General features: G+C 38.5%; 2 protein-coding genes across 2 annotated transcripts; both read left to right on the top strand.

Moving 5' to 3' along the window:
• The first annotated feature begins 5,799 nt into the window (after positions 1-5,799).
• ctsc (cathepsin C) lies at positions 5,800-13,231 on the top strand. Its single transcript, XM_067507917.1, has 8 exons — positions 5,800-6,115; positions 6,471-6,616; positions 7,370-7,539; positions 8,384-8,539; positions 8,829-8,947; positions 10,719-10,850; positions 11,178-11,410; positions 11,860-13,231. The coding sequence occupies exons 1-8, from the start codon at positions 5,956-5,958 to the stop codon at positions 12,124-12,126; spliced, it is 1,383 nt and encodes a 460-aa protein (XP_067364018.1). The 5' UTR covers positions 5,800-5,955; the 3' UTR covers positions 12,127-13,231.
• Positions 13,232-13,769: 538 nt separating this feature from the next.
• On the top strand, positions 13,770-21,262 carry rab38a (RAB38a, member RAS oncogene family). The gene is made up of 3 exons (XM_067508694.1): positions 13,770-14,151; positions 17,300-17,580; positions 20,060-21,262. Exons 1-3 carry the CDS (start codon positions 13,950-13,952, stop codon positions 20,213-20,215), a joined length of 639 nt encoding a protein of 212 aa, XP_067364795.1. The 5' UTR covers positions 13,770-13,949; the 3' UTR covers positions 20,216-21,262.
• The last annotated feature ends 3,700 nt before the right edge of the window (positions 21,263-24,962 follow it).

The raw sequence follows: 24,962 nt of genomic DNA, 5'->3' as shown, positions 1-24,962 counted from the left end.
GTCTATTATTACACAATTAGAAATTATTTTAAGATTGTATATTAAGATGAAGTGTTTACAGAACATGTAGTCGCCCTGTCTTTTTACTGTACAGGTCATATAGAGAAATCTCCTATAGGTGCCAATGTCAGAACTGGTTAAGGTAACGTAACATTTACATTGATAGCAAAGCCAGGTTAACCTTTCATCTTAAAGGGACCACTAAAGTTATTGCAACAGAAAATGTTGCATTTCTTGTACAGGGAAATAAAATAAAACTTGAAAAGTACACTGATTTCTCCAGGGTTTTTTTTTTTTTACTTCACATTACAACTTTAACTATTGTGGTATAGACGTGGGTGGATTACTAAATGTGCAAAGTAAAGTCTAAATAAATCAATAAAAGACATAAATACAAAACAACAGCAGGTCAACAGCAATGACCACGAGGAAATACAAAACAACCCTACACCTTTAATAAATAAAACTGTTTTGCAGCTCCGTATCAGAAAATAGCCTGAGCTGAAGCAAAACAAAAAGGTTGCTGTCCATTTCTCTCCTACAAAGTACAGTCTAAACGTATATATCCCCTAGGAATTAATTATAGGAACCCAAGGTACCTACGTGTAACTCTTGAGGGCCAAAAAGGTACATTACAATGATCAAGTCAATAAGGCAACGATCATTAAATGAAAAGCAATGACATATATGCACTCAAGTCGCAAGGCGCTGAATAATGAGTACAGAGTGTGTAATTACATATCTTTTTCTACAGGCACAATTTTGAAGCCACAGTGATTGTAAATTCTAACTCCTATTTCATAATAACAATTCAACATACACCCAAGAATGCAGTGCTGTGTCTAACTTTAAAAGTTAGAAAACTATATTTCAGATAGGTCTAGAAAAGGAGTTTTTATTACACGTGATATTTCCAGTCTTCCAGTCTGGATTATAAAGCAGTTGGATGCTGTTCAGGAGTTTTAGAGCCCACAGTCAATGAACTCGGTAGTCTGTGAGTCTCTGGCCTACGTTTCAAAACCAGTCAGTGGAAGCTGCTACACAGCACCTTCTCAGCTATTGTGATATTTGCTTCCACCTCCATCTTCTTTAGTGGTGCAGTTTCATGGCAGCCAGTGTGACTGTGTGCCATCAGCCCACGAATTATCGCCCAAAAACAATTCATCCATTTAACTCAAGGTACGCAAGTCAGGCAATGAAATATGCTATATTTCATTCTCTCACCCATCTTCTCATGGTCCCCTACGTTCACCCGCATTTATCTACCTCTATCATTCTTTTCCAGCTTACTTCTCTTATTACATCTCAGTACAGAAATTGCTGTCTCCACAAATAAAATCTCCACATATTGCAAATGGCCCACTGTTCACACAAATGAAAGGAATGAAAAGGCAATAAGTGAACGGCAGGGATACAGAAAGGAGAGAAAATAAAAAACATAGAAAAAAGCCATTCAGTTGATGTTTCAGTAGAGGCACAAAAAAAATCAGGGATACAAATACACTCACTGACCACTTCATTAGGAACACCTGTGCAATCTAATGCAACGTAATACAGCAGCTCAGGTTATAATTTCTCAGTTTTTGAGTTGAACCTGTCAGAATGGTGATAATTTTATTTAGGTCTGGGAGATGGAGTTATGTTGGAGTATAATAAGAGGTGGTTCTAATGTTTTGGTCCCCTATTTACAATGAATGAGAGTTTTGTAACATGTAACATGCTCATAAACCCCTTCGTCATCTCCACTCACTCGCTTTTGGCTTTGTTCAAGTTACCACAACAGCAGTTTCCCATATCATGTTCCCATGTGTATTTATCTCTAAATGAATACTCTACATATTGATTTAATAACAATCAGACACAACTGTAGCTTTTCTTCATCTCAGTTTTTTTAATTACCAGTTTTAATCTTTGGTAGTTGTGGGAAAGTGTGAAAAATGTTCTATTTAGCATTATTAACACCTTTCTTTGTTTGTTTGTGAAGTCAAAAGTACATGACTTTTCAGAAACCCAATGTTTGATCTTTAATGTTTTGAAATGTAGCTGAGGGTGTCAGATGATGTTTTTGAGCCCATCAGAGACACTAATGGGCCTGTATTTCTTCTGTATATACTCATACTCAGCTGGAAACTGTGCTCTGTAACACATACATTGCATTGTGCACTGTAATCAGTGCTGAGAGTTGTTTCTTCTTGCAGTATGTAAGTGGCATGTCGTGATTTCAGTACAGTCAGATGTGCTCTATATATAAAGACTGCGTGGGCAAGGAGTGTCATGGCAGTAGCTGTTTAAGAGTGAGTGTCAGGCTATGTCTCCATTTAAAAAGTGAATGAGCAGCACGTATATTAACAGCACGTGTGTGGGCCTCAGCATATGTACAAGGAAGGTGAAAACGTTTCATTCTTCAGCGCTCGGTTCTGTTGTGTGTAGGTGTCTGTGTATGGTGGAGGTAACTGACCATGAAGCCACTTCAGTGTACTTAATTTAAATGTGAAGGATGCAACATTAACACCACATGGCTGGAGTGGCCAACCCCACTTTCAAATGGAGTGGCTCCATCCACACCTCCAACTTAATGAAATCCTGCTACTTCCTTTTTCTGATGTGTTTAATAGAGCACAGAAAAAAGCTAAAAGCAGAAAAGGGCAGTGATGTTAGTCCTGCACTCCTTGTGATTTGTTAAAATCTCCTATCTGTTAAAATTACCCCACTGGATGCAACTAGAACACAATGAACACTAATAAATATTATAATCAGTCAAATGTGCTCTGGAACAGCTAAAGTGACATGTAAGCAATTTAGAAGCTAGTCAGGTTTTAAACATGACTCAAGCAGTCTGAAATGGGGACCTGAGCAAACACTTTCTTACATTTCTTTTATTATTAACTTTACATTCAATCCCTTAACACAGTTGAAAATTGCAAAAATTGTTACATTTGTCAACTTTCAATAAATACAGCGACAATACAACGCTCAAACTGCTGATGTGGTTTGAGAGAAGGTTTTTTTATGAGGTGGAGAGTGAGGAACTGTGCAGGGAATATAAAGACGAAAAATACAGATGGAGGCATGCTCGTGCTTACACTGACACTGTACACATTTCTACACAGACACACACTCATGCACAAGTACCTGCATAAATGCTGAAGCCAAAATGATCATTCAGAAGGTATTTGAAAATTAACTTAACGTCTTTGAGATTAGAACTGTTTTTACACAAACTCAGACATTTGAATACGTCACAAAGGGCTCTACATTTTATTCATATTTTATGGAAAGTATGGAGAATAAGTAAGTCAATAAAATAACTGAATAGACTTGCATGCATGGTCACAAACAGGTTTTATGATGCATAATGTCTGTTACTGTGAAGAAGAGCTTGATTCTGGGTGCGTGTTGGGGGAACACGCACAACAATATGGAGTATGGTGTGCAATAGCAAGGGGACAACAGACAGAGGAGAGAGCGGGAGAGAAACCAAAAAAGGTTTGACAGAAGAATAGAAAGTGGGATGGAGGTAGAGAGGATACCAAGAAAGAAAGCAACAAATATGTGGGTGCCAATATACCAGAACTGAGAATCACTTGAGTTTTAATTTCCTGCCAGTGGAAGCGAGAACAATATCAAGATTGAAACACGAGTTTCAGTGAGTCACTCTGACAGGAACTCAGTGGGTTCAGGCTGTTAACATTCATAACATCATCCCCCCGTCTCTGTCTATCTGCTCCCTGCTCCTCTATTTTGTGTTTTTGCACAGCCACTCACACATGCTTATACATACACACACAGGCACCTAAACACAGTAACATACACATGTGCCCACACCAGTGCACAATCACACTTCCACATAAACACAGTGTAATGGCACTAATGAGACTGCATGACTAATACCTCTTCAGTGCCTTCTTCAGATGAGTGCTTATTATGGTCTGTCAAGGAGATGAGTCAGTCTATGTCAGGGTTACTATGGTGATCAAAGCCTCCAGTACTTTCCTTAAGTGCCTCCTGGCTAAAACAAGCTCTTTACCCCCTTTAACTTCAAGGATATAGTGACACCTGCACACATAAAGCATTCAAATAGTTAAGGTTGCTGTAAGCTGACCTCTCCACAGAGACGAGTGAAAACTAAATTCCGCCAGAGGAATTATTAAAAAACAATAGAAACAGAAACACAAAGTGGCAAACAAGAACCAAAGGAGGATATGAACAAGACCTTATTGTCCTATTCACGCAAACAAATGGAAAAGGTCACTTATAGGCCTGAATATTTTCAAACCCTCAGATAACCTCGGGGTGAGATCTCTCTGTGTGGAGCAATTTGCTGCTGCTGCACTCTCCACAAGCTGCTGATGTGATGCCGTTTGGTCTTTCTGCCTCATCACACAGGGTATCACAGTCCCTGCTGATATTTCAGCTTTGGTTCATGACCAATTACTAATACAGATCTTTATCATCAAACCCTATAAACCCTAAAAACAGCTTAGATCTTGCATAACCTGCCACAGCTGAGCATCTTGAGCAGTAATAAAATGTAATGGCTGATTATGGGAAGTGATAAGAACAGTGAATATAACTTGGTAAAATTTTTTATTTATTCATTTCTGTTTTTCAGATGGCTGACTTTCTTTAATGGAAATCCCCAAACGTCAGCAATTAAACTATGAAGTGTAAACAATCTCATTTTTGCATTTCAGAACTTAAGGCTGGACAAATAAAGTGTGATTTATTTGTATTATTATTATTGTGGGGTTAAAAAAGGTAGGCAAGCCTAAACATACCAGTAATATGTACAATGTAGTTACATTGTGGGAAGTAATGGAGGGCATGAGTGCATTTAATTTGAACACTCAAACATATCATGGACAGCAACAATGGTGCACTAGCGTACATCCATTTCAGACATGTAAGACATTGGTTTCATGTAGCAGGAACTACATGGCAGCAATAGTAGCTTAGTTGTATTGAAGTGACCCAGTGAGCTGGGAACTAGCACACACCTAAACTGAATTGGTTGTTATTAAGGTGAAAATTTACACCTGGCAGTGCTTTTTCTCCTATGACAAAATGTGTGACACGAGAAATTGCCACAGTAAAACCCAAGTTTGAAAAAAAAAAGCACATGTAAACATATTTCATAAGTCAGTGTAACTCCTATTGCACAGTTTGTGTCTTATTTATTCATTTTTTTCTTTCTTTTTGTTTATTTATTTTTGCTCATATTTTTACGTAAATACTTTTGTATGCTGTATGTCTTTTGGTGACTCTTACATTGTTAGACTATACTCCTGGTTTTGCTAACAATCAACTAAAATAATAATCAACGTTACTATATTTAGTGTCATAGAATGCTAGTGAACACATATTTCATTATTACTTGCAATCAGGCCGTGTGAGCAGCACCTAACGTTCGTCTTGCTGTTTCGATACTTCCTTTTTACGTCCTATTTACGTTGAATCATATGATCAGGAAAACGAAATCAGACAAAGAAGACACAGGATCCGTGGAGAGTGAGCTTTTCGCTGTCGTGCATTTCCGTGTTCGCTCGTTGGATAGATAACTAGGTTTATACACTACAGTACTTGTAGCATTCCAAGGATATGCGAAATATGCCATTAAATAATAAAACATAATCTAATGTTGTGACATGCTCTTATATTAGTAATAATTGCTAATATTATACTAAAAAGACCGGGAGCTAGCGCTACACTGCTGACTAACCTTGGTCATGTCAGTGCTACTTATGGGCTTCAGGTACTTATCTTGACCATGGAAGTTAAAACCTGCTCTTTGCTAAAAGTTTCAGTTTATATAAATGACGAGGTGCAGACAAAGGTCAACAGCAGGGAAGTCCAAGCGGGTCAGGTGGTACCGAAAACAAGCAGGGCCGCACTTTTAGGTGATTTTTTTTTTTATATCGCAAATAGACGGTACAGGACTGTTGTAATCGAGTGAAGATGATGCTGCGCGGTGTGTTAGTGTGTGTGCTCCTGCTTTGGGTTGAGGGATCGTGGGCTGACACGCCGGCCAACTGCACCTATGAGGACTTGCTGGGGACATGGGTGTTTCAGGTGTCTAAAGGAGGTCAAGACAAGACCATCAACTGCTCCGCTCAAGGTAGACCCACCTATTATAGTGCAAACTGGACACACTATGGGGCTGATGAGTTTTGATGAAGCAGTTGTGCCGTTTGGGGGAAATGTCACATGTTAGGGCTTGCTAAACTGCAGCAGGTGACTGATTTTTCACTTCCCCTTTGTGTAGTCTGGATTGAATGAACACTTTTAGAGAAGAAAAGTTGTCAATGAATCCCAGTCAACTTGCATTTAATAAAGGCTTATATTAATCTTTCACTTATTTGAATGCTACTTTCTTGATTGCCTGTTCATAAAAATGTAGGAAATCACTACAAAGACTAAAGACCACAGCGCTAATTTAACACTAGTAAATGTGTTTTTGTTGTACCTCTTAGCTACAGGTGAGCAGACCGTCACTGTCACCCTGGAGAAATTGTCTGTAGCCATAGATGAGCTGGGGAACACTGGTTTCTTCACCCTTATTTACAACCAGGGCTTTGAAGTGGTCCTCAATGGGTACAAATGGTTTGCTTTCTTTAAGGTAAGAGGCACAGAGGCAGCAAGCCTACACACAATTTATATAGAGCAACAGTTTTTATGCTACGGCAATTGTGCAAAAACCTTCTGGCTTCGGAAGTTGTCACTGCAGTCCACAAAAAATGCCTCCTGCTAGCTGGTTAATACCATTCTTAATTCAACCGAATGACTTGACATGCACTGTTTATTCCTGGCTTTAGTCCAGCTACTGTAAGCACAAACTCAATGTAGTCAAGTTTAACTCTTCTTCTAAATAATGAGGAAATGTAGTGCTTGATGGAAATGACATGCTAAGGAAGTTGCACAGTGGTCTAATCGTTTGTAAAAGTTTCCTCTCTTCCTTCTGATATGACTCTCTGTAAATTGTAATCTTTACCACAAGCAGTGTGGGCTGAACTTGGAAATATGTGCTATAGTCATATTTAAACTCTTGGTCATGTGTTGTTGCGCATCACTCAGATGACACTGAGGGATGTGTCAGGCTGTCAGTCTTCAAACCCAATTTCCTGAATGTCTGGACATGATTTGGCTTAATGTAGCCACAAGAGGAGACAAAAGAGATTAAAATGCTTTTGAGTTGTGCAGGATCTTATAATTTCTACTTGTCCATAAAACTCAATTTGCTGACTGGCTTCCCTTTTATAAAATTATCTCAGGTTAATTCTGGTGCTTTTGTCTTTGTTTAATTGAATACTGTTATTTGCCTGACATGACTTTAAGGACAAACCATACCATACTTTTCTACCCACATACTCAGTACACTCAAGAGGGCCCTAAGGTGACAAGCTACTGTGACCAGACCCTGCCTGGATGGGTCCATGATGTCCTGGGGAACAACTGGGCCTGTTTCGTGGGAAAGAGAGTGAAACCAGTACCACCCCGAACTGACAACAAACCAGTCTTTAGCAGCGGGTCACCTTTTAAAAAGTGAGCAATCAGTGGGCTATGAAAACCTCTTCATTAGCAGATTCTCATGATCATCCTTGTTTTCAGTTTACTATGCACTTTTGTCACTTGTGCAATAATGTGCACATTCTTTTGCTGTCATTTCCTCCTAATGTGCACGGTCTTATTCTCACTCTTCCTCAGTGAATCCTGAAAGACTGAAATCTGAATTCATATTTTTAAAATCAAACTTTAAAGCCCTGTTGTTGATAAGGCAATGCACCTACTTCATTTAAAATAATTTTCAGCCACCTTCAGAAATGGCTAAACTGATTAAATTAGGTTGGTCAGCTGACTTGTTGATTCCTAGCCAGAGTGCTTTCCAATGTCTTGACTACCAAACTCATACATTAGTGCAAGTTTTTTTCTTCTCAAATATGTATTTTTAGGTTTTTCATAAAGAAAAGGTTATTCTGTCAAAATTTCTCTATTTGCTTTATTTTGCTCTCAAGCACAGAATCCCATCTCCCTTAGGTATGCAAGAGTGTCTTAATGTTGACAGTGTGTTTGGTCTCTACTGAAACACAGACCTTTTCCTCACCACTTACAAAAATACTGCTTAAAGGTGTTCTTTAAAAAATGTCTAACTCAACAATATACAAAATGTTCTCCCACTTCAAACTTGATCATGCTGCGTAAGCCTCATACACAGGAAACATGAATGCATTTTATTAATCTTAACATAACAAATGGTGTGCTACTTCTGCACATGTAGCCAAACTTAACAGTGGTAGTTTGCTGTAATTAGACGGTATCATTGTTTGCTGGTCAAATATGATGCCTCTTTTTAGAATAAAAAACACATGTGACACGTTTCACCCTCCAGCCTGCTCCACAAGCCATTTAAACACAACCTGGACTTCATTGAAGCCATCAACTCAGTTCAGAAGTCCTGGAAGGCAGCTCCCTACTCAGAGCATGAGATGTATACTCTACAGCAGCTGTACTACCGAGCAGGGGGGCCTGCCTCCCGCATCCCTATGTAAGTTATATTTTTTTCCTATTTCTAGTGCTACTGTGTCTCAGATGACGCAGAAATACACGTGTAAGATTTGTCTTTAAATATAAAAATTTTAACAAGGCCAGTCATAATACTTTACTGTACCAGCAACAGAAGTGAAATCAGAGGAATTGACATCTGCTTCAGCTAAACTTGTATAGCTGGGACTAAACGATGCATATTACTGTGGTTAATCGGCTTTCTAAAAAAACTGCAAAATGTCTTGACATAAAATGCCCTTCCTGATTTAAATGTTTATTTTTTATTTTAGCCATGTCCACCCTATGCCTGTGAGAGCTGATGTAGCCAAGGTGGCTGCAACTCTACCTGAGCACTGGGACTGGAGAAATGTTGACGGCGTTAACTTCGTCAGCCCTGTGCGAAACCAAGGTGACTTTTAAAAGGGGGGGGGGGGACCTTTAAATTCATCTTTAATGCTGACATGCATAAGAAAATACCTTAGATTTGAAGATGTAAACATGAATTGGAAGACCTTTTAGATCAGAGGCACACAAAGCCGTACCTTTTACACTCAAGCAGCTACCACCCGTAAGGCAGCTTCTTTGCTTCCCTCTTGGCAGGCTTGGGTCGCCTTTCTGCTCTGCTCCTGTGTTTCTGCACAGCCTAGTGTGAGTGGGGAGATTATGCGTGCTGAGTAGTTTGAGTGTCTGAGAGGGCCTCTGTAGGGCTGGGTTTAAGGATCTGGAGAGGGCTGAAGTGTTTCAATGGAAGCCCTCTAAGCCACTGTGCAGTGCTGTAGAGCTTATTTTTGCTACATTGTTACAAGTCAGGTGGATTTTGTAGGTTCCAATTCACTTCACAGAAATTGGTAGGATTGAGAATAAATTGGTTTGGAAGAAGGATGTGAACCTTTTTGAAATGACAAGGTTTTCTGCATTAAACAAAATGGGATTTGGTCTTTATCATAGCCATAAGTACTGCATAATCAAAGTATGGGTCAAGAAAACGCAACCCAATGTTTAATAGATTTGTCACATGATAAAAAGATCAACATTCAAAGTTCTAGTTGGAAAAGAGAACCGTTTTATCCTCCCAGTTGTTGCAGATTAGACCTGCAGTGTTTAGGACATTTGGACCGTTTTCCTCACAGACCTGCTTCAGATCAGCCACATGACTCACTCTGCAGGTAGCCAGCTACCATGGCTTTGTAGAATACATTGAAATGCTTTTTCCCAATTGGTGGTAAACTATCTAGAAACAGAATATCAGCCCCAAATTGTGAAATCAAGGTGCTCTTTTGACCATATCAGCAGTTCAAACCCACACCTACTCTTGTTTAGACTGGAAGCAGGTTTGCTAAATCTAACTAGTTTTTTTTTAGTAGCCTTAGGGTTTATATCTGGTTTTTTGTTTGTTTTTTGTTTTTTTGCCAGTGAATATCAAATGCAATTCATCATTAAAGGTGTAACTAATGTAGTAATGGGTTCTGCAAGAGTCACAGATTCATCTGACAAACTGCAATCACATTATGTTATACAGAGGTTTCCCACTAGTATAGTTCTTTAATTTACTAAGGCTTCCTTAACCTTATTGCTCCTATGAGCCCTAAAGTCTTGGGCCAAAATTAAAAACTGTCCTCAGTGTCACACTAACTTGAATCATTACCACAATGAAACCGCCCCGCAAATCCCTGCAGTCTCAGTTATCTGCTTTAATGTGTTACTGCAGTGTTTTATTTTTTTACCAGTAACCAGTGGCTTTAATCTGTTTTTCTGTGCTTTACCCTAATACCATGCATTTCCACTAATGTGTACAAGTGTACTGAGACTTCCTGCCTTTGCAGAACATTCAGTACTAACTGATGTGTTCAAGAATGGCTTTATTTGTGCACTTTAAAAAGTGCAGAGTTGCCATGTATTTTACTTCATTATTGCATAAGATTGTGCTAAGTTAAGCAAATGAACCTACAGCATCTCTGTACAGGTTTCATAAGTTGCAGAGGTGTTTTCATACATTAGGACAGATTGTAATTTGCCTTTTAATATATTATCAGATTTTACAACAGCATCATTAACTATAAGCCTTGAATATACTAAAAAATAACAACGTTAACTTTAGTTATCAAAACCTGTATTAGCTTTGCAAAATTTGGATTTGTTTGTGTGTCATGATTTAATTCTGATCTGCTTTTCTGATTCAGAATCATGTGGTAGTTGCTACTCCTTTGCCGCTATGGGAATGCTGGAAGCTCGAATTCGAATTCTCACCAACAACACTCAGACTCCCATCCTCAGCCCACAGCAAGTGGTTTCCTGTTCTGAATATTCTCAAGGTAAAAACAGTTTAACTGCATCTTCTTAACTTTTTGTTTTGTTTTTTTTAATCAAACTGTCAGTCTTGAATTAGGCAGCAGATAATTCACCATGTTTTATTGTGAAATATTGTAATCTAGGAAAAAGTCAAAAAGTGTAGTGCAGCTGTATGTGGAACAACTCTGTGTTTTTATAGTGTATCCTAACAGCCTTTTTAGAAAGTCAAGTGTTGGAAGACCTTTCACCCTGCAGAAAGTTGAGGCAAACTCTAAATATCTACAATAGAGAAATCAAAATCTTATAACTATTGTTTTAAAGCAGACCAATATTATTCTGTCCTGTTTTAGGTTGTGATGGGGGGTTCCCATACTTGATTGGGAAGTATGTACAAGATTTTGGCATTGTGGAGGAGTCCTGCTTTCCATATCTTGCAAAGGACTCTCCGTGTGGTGTTCCTCAAAATTGCAGGCGCATTTACACAGCAGAATACAACTACGTTGGTGGATTTTATGGCGGCTGCAGCGAGATTGCAATGATGTTAGAACTCATCAAGAATGGTCCCATGGCTGTGGCCTTGGAGGTATAAGAGCAACTCACTGTTTCCTATTGCTGTTTCTACTGTAGATACAGCATGTGCTTGCTGTACAGACTTGGGGATGTGCACTGACTTTAGGTTGCGTCAGGCCAGGTCTCACAGCTCTTTGACTTATAAGTAACAAATGTGCTCCTGTTTCCTGGGTCTCCGGTTTATAATGGACTGTTCAAAGTAAACATGTTGTAAAGAACAATAGAACACATTACATGTGAAACTGATTTTCAAAATCAAATGTGCTTAAACTATTAGCTTATTCGGAAGCGTTTATCCCAAACTTCCTCCTAACAAGTCCTCCTGACTTATTTAGAATAATGTATACATTTGACATTATTTAGAATAATTTATACACTTGACCTTTTTCTGTAAAGTGTGTTCTCTACTTGCCTGCTGCTACTTTAACAAAGTGAGATAAAATTATCTGCATCCTTCCACAGGTCTACCCTGACTTCATGCACTATCAGGGAGGCATCTACTACCACACAGGCCTCACAGACTCCATCAATCCCTTTGAGCTGACCAACCATGCTGTGCTATTGGTGGGGTATGGCCGCTGCCAGAAAACTGGCCAGAAATACTGGATTGTCAAGAATAGCTGGGGCGCCAACTGGGGTGAGGATGGTTACTTCAGAATCCTCCGGGGAAATGACGAGTGTGCAATCGAGAGCATTGCAGTTGTAGCCAACCCTATTCCCAAACTCTAGGAGCTGTAATGTGTACCTTTTTTGATTTTTATTCTCCTTTTAGTTTAGCTTTTGGTAAAATGATTTTTGAAAGTTGGAAATTTCAAGCTGAAGTCTAACTTTTTTCCTTTGAGTTGCCTCATCTCACATATGACGCTTTTTCATTTCCCACCTTAACTCAGCAAGCATAGTTAGCAATGTCAAGTGTTGTAATACATAAATGCACAATATTAAAATAAAAGATTTCTGCTTGAATGCCAGTGTGCCATAAGTATGAAATATTGTTAAAGGGGAAAACCCACCCAAAAAACTTAGCATGTCCAGGAAAGCAGTGACCTATATAAAAAAACATGTGATCATGAGCAAGATCTTGGTTCATTTACATTACCCCTGCATAGCACAACCAGGTTTTTAATTGCCAGGAAACCATTGGGCTGTTCATGTTCATGGAGCAAATTGAGGTTTGGGATACATCCTAATCTTTTGTGGCATCACAATCAGTGTTTCTTTTTTTGTTTTTTCAATTTTAAATGTGTTAATGGGAGTAGTGCATAGTGGAATTGTTAGCTCATACACTTTCTCATGTGACTGGTGTTTCTGGGGGCACGATATTGTGGATGTGTTTACAAAATGGCACATGTAAATGTATTGCACTTAAACAAGTGATCTCTGACACAGCCAAATCTCTTTTAATGTCAACGTATTCTGAGCCTCAAGCTGAATTTACCATGTTGCTTCAGTTTCCTGGGTTCAGTTGTTGTTTTAATTCAAGCTGTAACTTGTACAAACCTGAACCAAATGTGACAAATCATGACTGCTAGCAAAGCCTTAAATCAAAGGGAAGTGCTATGTGCAGGACTGGATAGTCTCAGGGAAGACTGTGGAGAATAATTTCTGTCTTTGACTCACATTGAAATTGACTGCCATATTGCTCTGTGTGGTCATTTGTTCCCCACAGCAATTTAAGGGATTTTTTTGTTTTAAATCAAAAAGATGTTACTGATTTTTATATTCTGCTTTTATTTTTTTTAGCTTATATGTCAGTTTTACATTGTTTATGGAATTTGCTCTGCACTTTTCTATTTTAATTGATGGAATAAAGACATTTTAAAAAGTTGGTCTTAAACATTTTTGGATTTATTGTGCAAAAAAAGTTTCAAGGTTTAATAAGTTGTGTTTTGCACATAATTTAACAGTGGACTCGACCAGCCAAACCTTTTTCCAACTTGGAAAATTCTATACATATAAAAATCACAGCCATGTCATTCTGGAAAAAACAGTTTTATTTTACACCACCTTTATCTCTGCTAATTTCCTTTTCAGATGTGTTTGGAGTTTATTTTTTTAATCGTGTATACAGTAGCTCCACCAACATTTAAAATATTTTGTAGCGTGGAAATATCCACACTATATCGGTAACTGGGACATATATGCAACGTGACTGACTTCGACTAATCTCAAAATGCAAAAATTAGGTATTTTAGTGGAACATTACTCTTAGGTTGTTTGTTTATACACACACACACACACACACACACACACACACACACACACACACACACACACACTCTCTTTTCCTACCACAGTTAATTCACTAAAATAAAATAATGCTCGTTTTTTCCAGCCTGCTGGTTTTAAATACATTCCCAGCTCCCTTGCCTGAGTCACAAGGTCCACACGTCTCTGCTCCACTTCCCTCTGTGGCCCAGGGCGTACCTCACCTCCCCTTCTCGTTCCCAACTCTCCTCAGTTCCCTCTGCGCCATCCTCCGCTTCTCCCCTTTCATCCTCCGGCCTTCGCCTTTACGGTGGATTCATGCTCAGCTCTCGCCCTCCTCGGTCGCTATGCAGAACAACCACCATAAGGAGCGTCTCTATAAAATCCTTGTGATAGGAGACCTCGGGGTCGGCAAGACCAGCATCATCAAGCGGTATGTCCATCACAACTTCAGTCCCAACTACCGAGCAACCATCGGGGTGGATTTCGCTCTCAAAGTCCTCAACTGGGACCAGGGGACGGTGCGCCTTCAGCTGTGGGACATTGCAGGTACTGTCCAACTTTACGCACGAAGGCAGACAAATATCATGGATACTGTGGAAATGTGGTTAGGAATATGAAATTACGCTCACAAGGAGGTTTGTGTCTCACTTTACATATGATCCACCGTCCAAGGAGAGTGCATCCTTCTGCTCATTTGTAGGATTAGAAAATGAAAGATTGGTTTATAGGGAGCTCTGGTAAAATATTTTCCTGGTTCACAGATTCCTTGGAGAAGAGCCTTTTGTTGGGTTAACATGGAAAATACTTTAGTTTGCAATGAAATTAAGACTATAAACATTTAGCTTTTAATGGAAATTAGCTCAAGACTAATTTTGGATATTCAGTCATTTTATTTGGAAGTTATATGTAGTCTAGGAAGGCATACCTATTCTGTGTGAATCAGGCAGTGCATGCCATCTGACCATAGTGGCTGTCTTCCAAATAATACATATAATGTAATGTGGGCCTAAGGGAACAAAAGACATTTGTGTAACAGACTTTCACAGAACTCTTTACTGTAGATACACAGTCTGTGGTTACGGATGAAAAGACGATACGGAAAATGATCCTGTGATCATTTCGTCACAGTTGGTATTTAACCATGTTTTACAGGAGGATTATATCAAGGGGGCATTCAGCGTAAATGTTTCTCATGTGTACCAGCTGATCAGATGGCATAACTTGCATCAAATCCCTTGGCTATACATTTCCTTTTATTTACATTCTCATAAGTGAATATTGGAGGTTTTCCCCCAAGTGAAACCTGAATATATATGTTATGTTTTGTATATTTAGGTTTATATAAAGCTGAATCAAACCCTTGCTTGCCACCTTTTCTTAATTCTGTAGAGTGCAGACTTGGTTTCTATGTTGTGTGACCTGTGACCTTATGAAAGAGCATGATATAACAGGAAACAATCACAGCACTGGTCATGTCAACATTGTTGTCATCAGCCAAAAAAATGAAATAATCAGATACCAGCCTATGGTATATGTACATGGATGTTCATTAGAGTATGGATATGATTTAATATTACATAGTCAGAAGTACCAACATCTTCCTGCTATAAAATGTGCATGACACTTCACATTACAAAGTGGTATTAGCTTATATCTATTCTATTCATAGAATCATTTAAAAAAAAATGTATTATGGCTATTTATTACTTCTGTTGCCTTTGGTGAACAGAAATCAGAAATAATGGAGGTCTTTGACTGATATGGTGTTGGGTAAGATCATAAATCGAAAGGCTACAACAGTCTCATCTCACATGAGAGTCGGCTGAGGTTCAGAAGAATCCTCTGACCTGCTGCGTTCCCCTCCTGTGCTCCCTCTCCAGTAAGCGTAAGCAGTCATGTGTCTTTCACTCATGTGAGGGAGATTTGAGGCCCAGGCTGTTGTATACAGAAAGCTTTTATTGTGAACTTCAGATGAGAGTTTCCCTCAAAGAAAAATGCTATAGGTCACGTACTGTGTGTGCCCATTGTCTTAGTTCCACAGTAACTTCTGATGAGCTCTGTTTGTTACAGTATCACATGGGTTCTCGGCTAACTTTCAATGGTAGAAAAGAGGTTATGTCAAACACCTTGGTTACATGCAAATATGTATATTAAGTGTCTTCTTTAAACAATTATGTTTGCTTAAGTACCATCCATTCTTTACCCAGCAGTGGCCCGGGTTATTTTGGGGATTTGATCAGAGACCTTTGAAGGGGGGCTGGATATTTCTCATGCCGCAGATGTAATAAATCACTTGACGTTTTTTTCCATTTCCCTGCTATTTCTGTCTGCTATTTTCTGTGGCTTTTATAGACCGAGTGGCAGGATTGGCTAACAATTCCTGAAACCTATATTCTCATATATACTATAGGTTACCCTCTCATACTCAACCACCAACCCTGACCTGACCAACTCCAAAAAAAGAGAGGTGGTGTACACCCTGAACAGGTCACCAGTTTATCTCAGGGCCAACACAGAGACATACACAGACAAACATTCACACCTGCAGGAAATTTGAAGTCACCAATTAACCTAACATGTACGCTAAGTCTTTGGACTGTGGGAGGGAACCAGTGTACCCGGAGGAAACCTACACAAACAGAGGCAGAACATGCAAACTCCACACAGAAAGGCCGGGGATTTGAACTGCAGACTAAGTTGTGAGTGGCACCATGCAGCCCCCAGTCACTTGATTCTTTTGAATCCAAATGTGTTGGAGGATTGTTTCCTTATGTAGCCAGACCACTGTCACTCAGATCTGATCAGACCACACCCACCCAGTCCTGAAGAATCTGATCACATGAACACACTTTGTAATAAATTCTAAACTAAATCATTCCTTGCTTACTTATGAAGAGGTACTGAAATTATGAAACCAAGTGTTCAGGCCTGTAAACACATATTGTAATATTATGGCGAAAAAAACACTATTGTGCTTAGTGGAGCTGGAAATAATTTCACTTGCTACCTACTGCAGCTGTTACATTATAATACTTCTTTCTTCCCTATGATACTTGACATCCTTGAACAAGACAGACATGCTCGCAGCTATTCTGACACAGACCCTGTGCTATGATCCACCTGTGTAACAGAGCAGGTGAATTGAAAATGCCCTTATGGGGCTCCATATGGTAGCCTGTAAGTTAATATTAAGACCAGCTTCTTAGGCAGGAGCATGTAAAGATTTTGTTAGTTACTATGTGAAAATGATTTGTGAGCAAGCAGCACCCATGCAATCTGGTACGGATTGCGCTCTGGCAGAAATTATGGATGGGAAAATCAGTGTGGATACAACATTCCAACAGGGCTTATCGAATTAATTTTACCCTCTGGAATTTTTTTCAGGCAGGTTCACTGGCAGGCAAACACATCAAACACACCTCTCTCCCCATCCTGCTCCCTATGTGTCTGCATCTTAAGTTTCTCTTTCTGCAGCTTTTTCAATAGCAAAGCATTTATGCAAAATTATACTTTGTGCGTGGGAGTTTAGGTGAGATATATTCAGAAAGCTTGCATGGTAGGTAGCACACACATTATGAGGCAGATGAAATGACTAAATTGAATGGAATGCACTACATCAATAGATGTTTTTAATTTCTATATCATTACACCCTACACAAAATGATAATGATCGTTTTCTTTGTGTGTCTTCTAGGTCAGGAGAGGTTTGGCAACATGACCCGTGTGTACTACCGTGAGGCTGTCGGTGCCTTCATTGTGTTTGATGTGACACGGCCTGCCTCCTTTGAGGCCGTCACCAAATGGAAGGAGGACTTGGACGCCAAACTGACACTTGCCAATGGAACGCATGTAGCCACTGTACTTTTGGCTAATAAATGTGACCAGGGCCGGGATGTACTGACGAATAACGGAATAAAGATGGAGCAGTTCTGCCAGGAGAATGGCTTTGTGGGATGGTACGAAACGTCTGCTAAGGTGAGAAACATGGGACACACGTGTAAATAGAAAGCAGTAACGTAGTTAGCCTCCGTATCAGCAGGCTAACTCCCTACGACTGCTTGACTGTATCCAACCTAGCACCTAATAACACTCAGTCACTTTAAGGTTGTGAAGAAATCCTTTAAAAGTGCTGCAACTCTCAGTCTATTTGGTATTTGCATGCGGATTGAACCTCAGTTATTGTGTTCTTCTGCTGAGTCTTGCAGACATTCAACCTTTGTTATTTCAGGTCAGCTACGCTGGCATAAGGTGCTCTATCATGCAGATGGGACCTCTGGGAATTTTAAGGAAATCTATCAGTCCACTGTTTCTTAATGAGTGTTGATATATTAAACATACGGATATATAGTGTGTCAAAGGGTAAAAGAATACCAGCACCTCTATCACAGCATTTTATTACATTTATATAAAAATATAGATATAAAACGGACCTAAAGAGAAGAATGATTGTTTTGTTTACTGATATTATATATATCGTAGTCAGAATAGAACATAAAGTATTTTGTAAAACAGCAAAGTAAACAATTAAACACAGGTAACATTTTAAATATGAAACACAAAGTTTAATATTTGAAAGTAATGAATTTTTTAAAGCAGATTAGCAAAGTAAGGTTATGGTGTAAATCAACAAAAGAGTTGTTGGTGCACACAGATCGGTGGTGACTTCTGACTGCGAGGTGAGACAGGGATTCACCCACCTTCACACTAACACACTGACACACCATCACAAGCCTTTATTCTAGCCACTAATGTGGAGCAGGAATCTCACAGCTGGATGGCAAGAAAAGAAAACAGATGAAGACGTGTACAGACACACACAAACACAGCCTTGCACACAGTAGAAAATCTGCAATAATGATCACAATTTTTATATTCTGTGTTTAATATTCTTTTATACATGAAAATGCATAAATAACTGACAGCAGACTTTAGTGAATTTAGAATTTGTGTCCTTATCAAAGCACCAGAATCCTAAATTTTTTAAAAGTCATTGGACACAGCACCAAAGAGTTAATGTATGATGTGGACTCCAAATGCCCGAATAGAGTTTGTATGTTTGTTTTTAAAAAAACAGCCAAAGTGTGGAAATATTAATAGATAGGCCATGCATATTAAATGTTGTGTATTTCTATACTGAAGAAAAAGAGAACAGTGCCTGAATGTCTAAAGTATTATACAAGGGTGTAGCTGATGTATATTCAAAGCCCAGTGCCTGAATTATCTGCAAGAAGACATTTTTCAAACTTTTAGCTTAAACAGCAACGGACAAGCTGTGTACGCACAAGAAAGAAGGGATGCTGGCAGACTGTAGAGATGGAGCTTTTTTGTTATTGTTTTATTTTTTTTTTTGAAAGAACCGTTTGTTCCAGATCTAATAGTAAGTATGATAGATCATGACATGAGATGCACAGAAACGTTACTGTGTGAGAGACGTTCAGGGCTCCATGTGACATCCTGCTGAGCTACACCATTAGATCTTGTGAATACTCAGCATCTCTACTGCTCCTGCATGACAATTCACATGTTAAAAATACATATGTGTGCTTCTTTTTCATGAATAATCACAAGTCATCCTCACTTTAACATGCATGGCCACTCCTCTAGATGTTCAACCATTCAAGTGATGCTGTCTAATCGCTCTCACACTGGACATTTTTACATAATTCTGGACATCCTTACATAAGGTTTGTTTCCAAGGTTTGTCACTTAGCACTCTAATACTAGTTATAATAAATAGAATAAACCTGAAGGATTAGTTATGTATGGTGGTGGTTCCAGACCTGTGCCTTCTACCTTTATATATGCTATTTAATTTCTGTATCCAAATTAGGCAATATTCCCAAAGTTACCTTTGGCAGTGGCTTAATAAAATATAACACAGAAAAATTATATGTAAATTAAGTATAGTGGTGCAGAAATGAAAGTAAAGTTGTGCCTAACTTAAATTTGCCCTGTCAAGAGAGTAAAATAGATTGAGGATCACTTTGGGGATTTATACATACATCTGCTATTAGCACTGTTTGTTTAAAACAATGCACACATTTGATTTTGTTCACACATCACATAAAGAGACCTACTTATTCGTGTGCATTTGTTTATATTGTTTTATATTGTTCACTCTCCAATTCCTTTAGCACAGTTTGTGTTTTCTTTGAATAAAGGTAAGGTGACACTGATGTTGCCATTTGTCAGTGCCTCTCCCGCTGGCACTGACTGTGGATAAACGTATGCCAGACTCCCTTTTCAGTTTGAGTTCACATCACGGATGCTGGCTGGTGCTTCATCTATCTACTCAGTTTAGTAATGGTCCATTAGATTCGCCCACCTGCTCCCACAGGTTTTTCCTGCAGCACTTTTTTGTTCCTTTCATTACAATGTTGGTAACAATCAGTGTGTCCCGCTTCTTTTCACATATCCCACTTTCTATTCTTTTACTTTTTCCCTTTCTTCTCAGGAAAACATCAACATTGATGAAGCAGCCAACTGTTTGGTGAAGCACATTATTGCCAGTGAGAACGACATGCTCCAATCAGAAATCCCTGACACCATCACCCCCCAGTTGGAGAAGGAAAAAGGCGGGACATGTTCCTCTTGCTTCAGATCCCAGTAACAGCTCCTGACAATGGGATGCCCCTCATCTCATTACACTAAAAGTTGAGTGTGTCTGTGAGAGTGAGACAGAGGGAGAGCTACTTTATCTGTTTTTTTGAAGAAGAAGGTGTGGGTGCCAAGTCTTGTCCTATCAGGTGGGTAGGGTGGAGGTCCGAGCGTTGGAGACGGGGTGGCGAGTGGGTGACAGAGAGGCAGCTGGCATAAGAAACTGACGGACTGAAACAGAGAGAAAAAGAGGGATGGATGCAGCTGTGTGAGCTAGTGAAAGGCAAGGTTACCCTCCTGGCGACTTCAGACCTTGACATTGCCACTTTGGTTACCATGGAGACACAGTGAATGGGCACATGCACAAATACTGTAGATCCCAGCAAATCACAAATGTGATTCCCAGCAAATGTGTAGTAAAGGTTCATGGAGGTGATCGTTACATACAAACCTTATTAACTGTGTCTCTTACTCCCTCCTTTCTCTTTTTCCTCTTTATTAGTCCAGTCCACCCCTTTTGTTTCTTTCAGACTTTTGACCCCACCTTTTTTTCTAATTTTTAAACATTTCAGCTTTTTCATTTTTGACCTAACAAACAGAAAAATAACAAAATTTGAGCTTCCAAATATCCCAAAGTTACGTTAAAAGGTACAGTATGGTTTTATAGTTTCTTCAAATCTGGTCTCATTTTATTTTTCATGATCATTTTTATATTACTATCCTTTGAAAGAGTGTGGCCAGTCTGTTCTTGGCTAATGTATAGCATATACAATTGATATACTTAAAGTGCCTTTTCTAATACATTCCATTTTATTGAGCGTCTTCAACAGATTTCTTTACAATATGTTTTATTTATAAGTACATTTAAAGGAATGTATGACCATCACTGAGATATAACTCAACTCATTAAACATGACATGGTATTTAAACTGTTAAACTGTTATGAGAAAAAAATGTTAAAAGCTGTGTCCTTATTTTAATGGTTAATATAAAATTTTACTTCACCGTTTCAATATTTGTAATATTTGTAATTACAGGAGAAATACATATTATATACATATATACATATAAATACATATATATATATATATATATATATATATATATATATATATATATATATATATATATATATATATATATATATATACACACACACACATATATGTGCATATGTACAGACATGTACATATTTTATGCAGTATACTGAGACAAATTATAGAACTAAAGATGTATCAATTTTTTATCATGTTCATATATGAATAAACCAGAGCTTTACTCACCAATGCCTGGCTGTTATTTAATGTCACCTAATAAGAATGATAACGGTGTAAGTAAACCTGCCTTAACAGGTGTAACTCATTACAGGGCAGAGGGGGAGCTGCTTGTGAAGTTTAATCTGGTCATATAGCTTTTAGCTTTGGTTTCAGTCTCATGTCATATGCTAATCTATTAAACACACCTTTACTTACATTAAAAACATTAATATTAGTATAGAAATTATTCCACTACTGTTTGACTTGTTTGATGAAATTTTAATTTCTACCATTCTATAATGTATGTGGATATTTTGTAAAAAAAAAAAAAAAAAATATATATATATATATATATATATATATATATATATATATATATACACACACACACACACACACACACACACACACACACACAGGAATTCAAATGGGGCTTTAGATGGAAGAATCCTAAATCTTTTTTAAGTGCAATGAATATCAGTTTCAGTCATCGTTGGTCTGTTTGTGCGCTACTGGAATTGCACTCGGTTGGGTCAGATGCCTTTTGAACAAATAAGAAGTTATCACAACAATTCACATTTGTTGCTGGTGAAGGAGGAGCTGCAGTCTCTGCAGCGAGCTCTAAAGGATAAAAATGTAAACCTGCTTTAATACTGAGAGTAATACAGGTAGAAAACACAAACTGCTCAGACAAGCCAGCTGAAGCTTAAAGGAAGAGGAATGTGTCCAAATGACCATTTCATCATGAGAAATGCAGAGACTGTGAGACAGATGCAGACAACGTAGAGTACAAGCAACTTGGACATGGAACTGAAAAATGTTTTCATTAACCTGAATTGAACCCCAGAGGAGGCCAACATATTAATGGTGAAATAACCGAGTTGGACACATTAAGGTAAAGAGGACAAGGAGCAGGATAAACAAACATTATGCAGAAATGGGAAAGAAATGGAGTTATGTAGGAACTTAGGGAGAGAAACACTGACTATGGGTGACTTAGAGAAAATAAGGAGAAGGAGGTTTGGAAATTAAAACTAACAGAACCAAGATGCTAAGGAAAAAAATTATTACTGGCAGGACATAAATTAAATTAGAAAATAAATTAGATGACTCCCATATTAATTTAGATAAAGTTGTTTTCAAAAACATCACTGATCACTGTGACTATTATACTGAAGATCAATTTAATAAAACTGTGTGCATGGTGTAGTAGCTGTTGTTCATTTATATAATAATTCATTCAAGGATTATTTACCGCAACAGCACCTTCTGTGACCTGGATAAAGGAAAATTAGATATTTGCAGGAGAACTGCATAACTGCAGGATCCTGTATAGATAAATTTTTTGAAACATTAAACAGGTTATATAGTAGCTTAAGTGGCAATATGGTGATTTTCTGTGTGGATTTTAATATTGATTTACTGAACCCCTGTAGTTAAAAACAAAAACAAAACAAAAAAATATATAAAAATAATTTATTTAGAAAATGTATAGCATTTCTTTACTTATTAGTCACTTAAGTAGGGTAACAATAAATAGTGCCACATTGAAAGATAATATATATTGTAACGTTATGGAAAGAGGAAATTTCAGTTTTACGTAGAACTGAGGACTGTGCAATGCAATAGAAACCAATGACTACTGTAGTATTTGTACTGGGAAAGTTAGATACAGTATGGTATAAGAGGGATCACATATTCTCGAGTAAAACATTATTTAGTTAGATAAAAGAAAAACAATATTAGAGTTAGTCATTTGTTATTTACTTTGTATATAAATGAAATGTGTAATATTTCCAGGGTGATGTATTGAATTATGTTTGCTGATGACACAACATGTTTTTGCTCTGACACAAATTTTGACCACCTTTTGGGGGTAGCATTCAGGGAATCAGCAGTTTTAGAGAAATGGTTTGATAGTTTTATTTAAATTTAGAAAAAAATGTACTCCTATGTATTTAGCTGTCATAAAACTAAGTATGGAAGTGGTCCAGGTCCAGTGATAGCAAAGCAGCCCGAAATCATTATAGTCCCTTCACTGTTCTTCACTGTTGGGATGATAATTTCTTGTTGGTTTTATCTGTCCACAACACATTTTCCAAATACTGGTGTCGGAGTCATGGTGCCAAACTTCAGGTGCGGCAAAATGTTGGCCACAGTAGAATTATCAGGCTCCTTGGCTAAGAGAGAGGTTATGCACCGAGTAACTTGTGAATTTTCCTCTGCTGTGTGTGAGAACCGCCCCTGCCAGCCCCACACCCCACAAGCCCCCTCAGCTCTGTACACCCACACAGGCAGCCTCCTCAAATGCGCACACAGCGTCAAACACATACACCAATTATCAGAAGATTTCACAGATTTATCTCTCACTCACTGCTGGTCTCTAAGGCAACAAGCTGCCAAGCGAGTGATAGTTTCATTTCTCCTTACTTACAGACTCTGACCTTGTAGTTCCTGCAGGAGAAGCAAGGGCACAAATGAGGGAGGCAGAGAGAAGAGAGAGATAGAGGAACCACAACAAGGGACTAATCACAAGATTTCTCAGTCATACAGGATAAAGGAAGAAATAAGCTGCACGTGATTTCAGAATGACTTAAAGTCTCCCTCATTCATCCATGCACACCAAGTCACACTTATATATTTACATGTTACCATCAATGTTATCGTGTTGTACATTTTTTTAAATGTCACAAATGGCCTTTAGCTGGAGTTTGCAGGGATTTTCACAAGAAGAACTTTAAGAGACGAAGTGCATTCTAATGTTCTGGTGTTCCATAAAAATACACCGAAAAACCAGCTGCTTGTTCTCTCCAACAACAGAGGACATTCATCTTTCAGCACTGATACAAAAGTGCAAATAAATTAATAAAATGCTGGGAGTGTTAATATAAATCTGTCATAGTGAAAATACAGGGACTGAGCTCATATGTAGTGGTACGATATGGTCGATAAACACTGAGAGAGGTGTGGGAAGCAGAGGCTGTGGCAGCCGCACTCTGGGTGTGAATTAAACACACAGTAAAAGACAATCGATAGCAGGAGCCAAGGGAGGCTCTGGATGAATGAAAATAGCGGCTGTACCTCCAACCTTGATCGATAACCGTGAGTGTTTGTCTGTGTTTGCATCTGTGTGTTTGGGTGTGTGTGTGTCTGTGTATATTAATCTCATGATGTGTGTGTGTGTGTGTGTGTGTGTGTGTGTCTGTGTGTGTGTTTGTGTGACCTCGCAGCAGCAGAAGCCTCAGTGAGTTTTAAATGGAGTTCTATGTGGAATATCAAAGGCCTCCTCTGAATGACTCATCATTCACAACCAGCTAGGCCTGAGAGAGAATCTGCTTCAATACCAGACCCAGGGCGTGCGCGTGCACACACACACAAACTATTGATTGCACTTTGTTTACATCTGCAGCAGATTTAGTTACATCTTGTGTTGCACATGACATTGTTTATACATTTTCAGCCTTAGCACTTTTAGATTTGGTGGCAAATGCAAGGTTTTAGAGT

This window comes from Channa argus, chromosome 6 (genome assembly GCF_033026475.1).
Source record: "Channa argus isolate prfri chromosome 6, Channa argus male v1.0, whole genome shotgun sequence".
NCBI classification, from domain to species: domain Eukaryota; kingdom Metazoa; phylum Chordata; class Actinopteri; order Anabantiformes; family Channidae; genus Channa; species Channa argus.
This window is presented reverse-complemented; position numbering and strand designations above follow the sequence as displayed.

Bases quoted from the DNA above. Each gene is read 5' to 3' on its own strand.
- ctsc (XM_067507917.1), top strand. From the start codon at position 5,956: ATGATGCTGCGCGGTGTGTTAGTGTGTGTGCTCCTGCTTTGGGTTGAG. The intron at 6,116-6,470 runs GTAGACCCACCT...TGTACCTCTTAG, and splicing joins CATCAACTGCTCCGCTCAAG to CTACAGGTGAGCAGACCGTC. The intron at 10,851-11,177 runs GTAAAAACAGTT...GTCCTGTTTTAG, and splicing joins CTGTTCTGAATATTCTCAAG to GTTGTGATGGGGGGTTCCCA.
- rab38a (XM_067508694.1), top strand. From the start codon at position 13,950: ATGCAGAACAACCACCATAAGGAGCGTCTCTATAAAATCCTTGTGATA. The intron at 14,152-17,299 runs GTACTGTCCAAC...TGTGTCTTCTAG, and splicing joins TCAGCTGTGGGACATTGCAG to GTCAGGAGAGGTTTGGCAAC. The intron at 17,581-20,059 runs GTGAGAAACATG...CTTTCTTCTCAG, and splicing joins GGTACGAAACGTCTGCTAAG to GAAAACATCAACATTGATGA.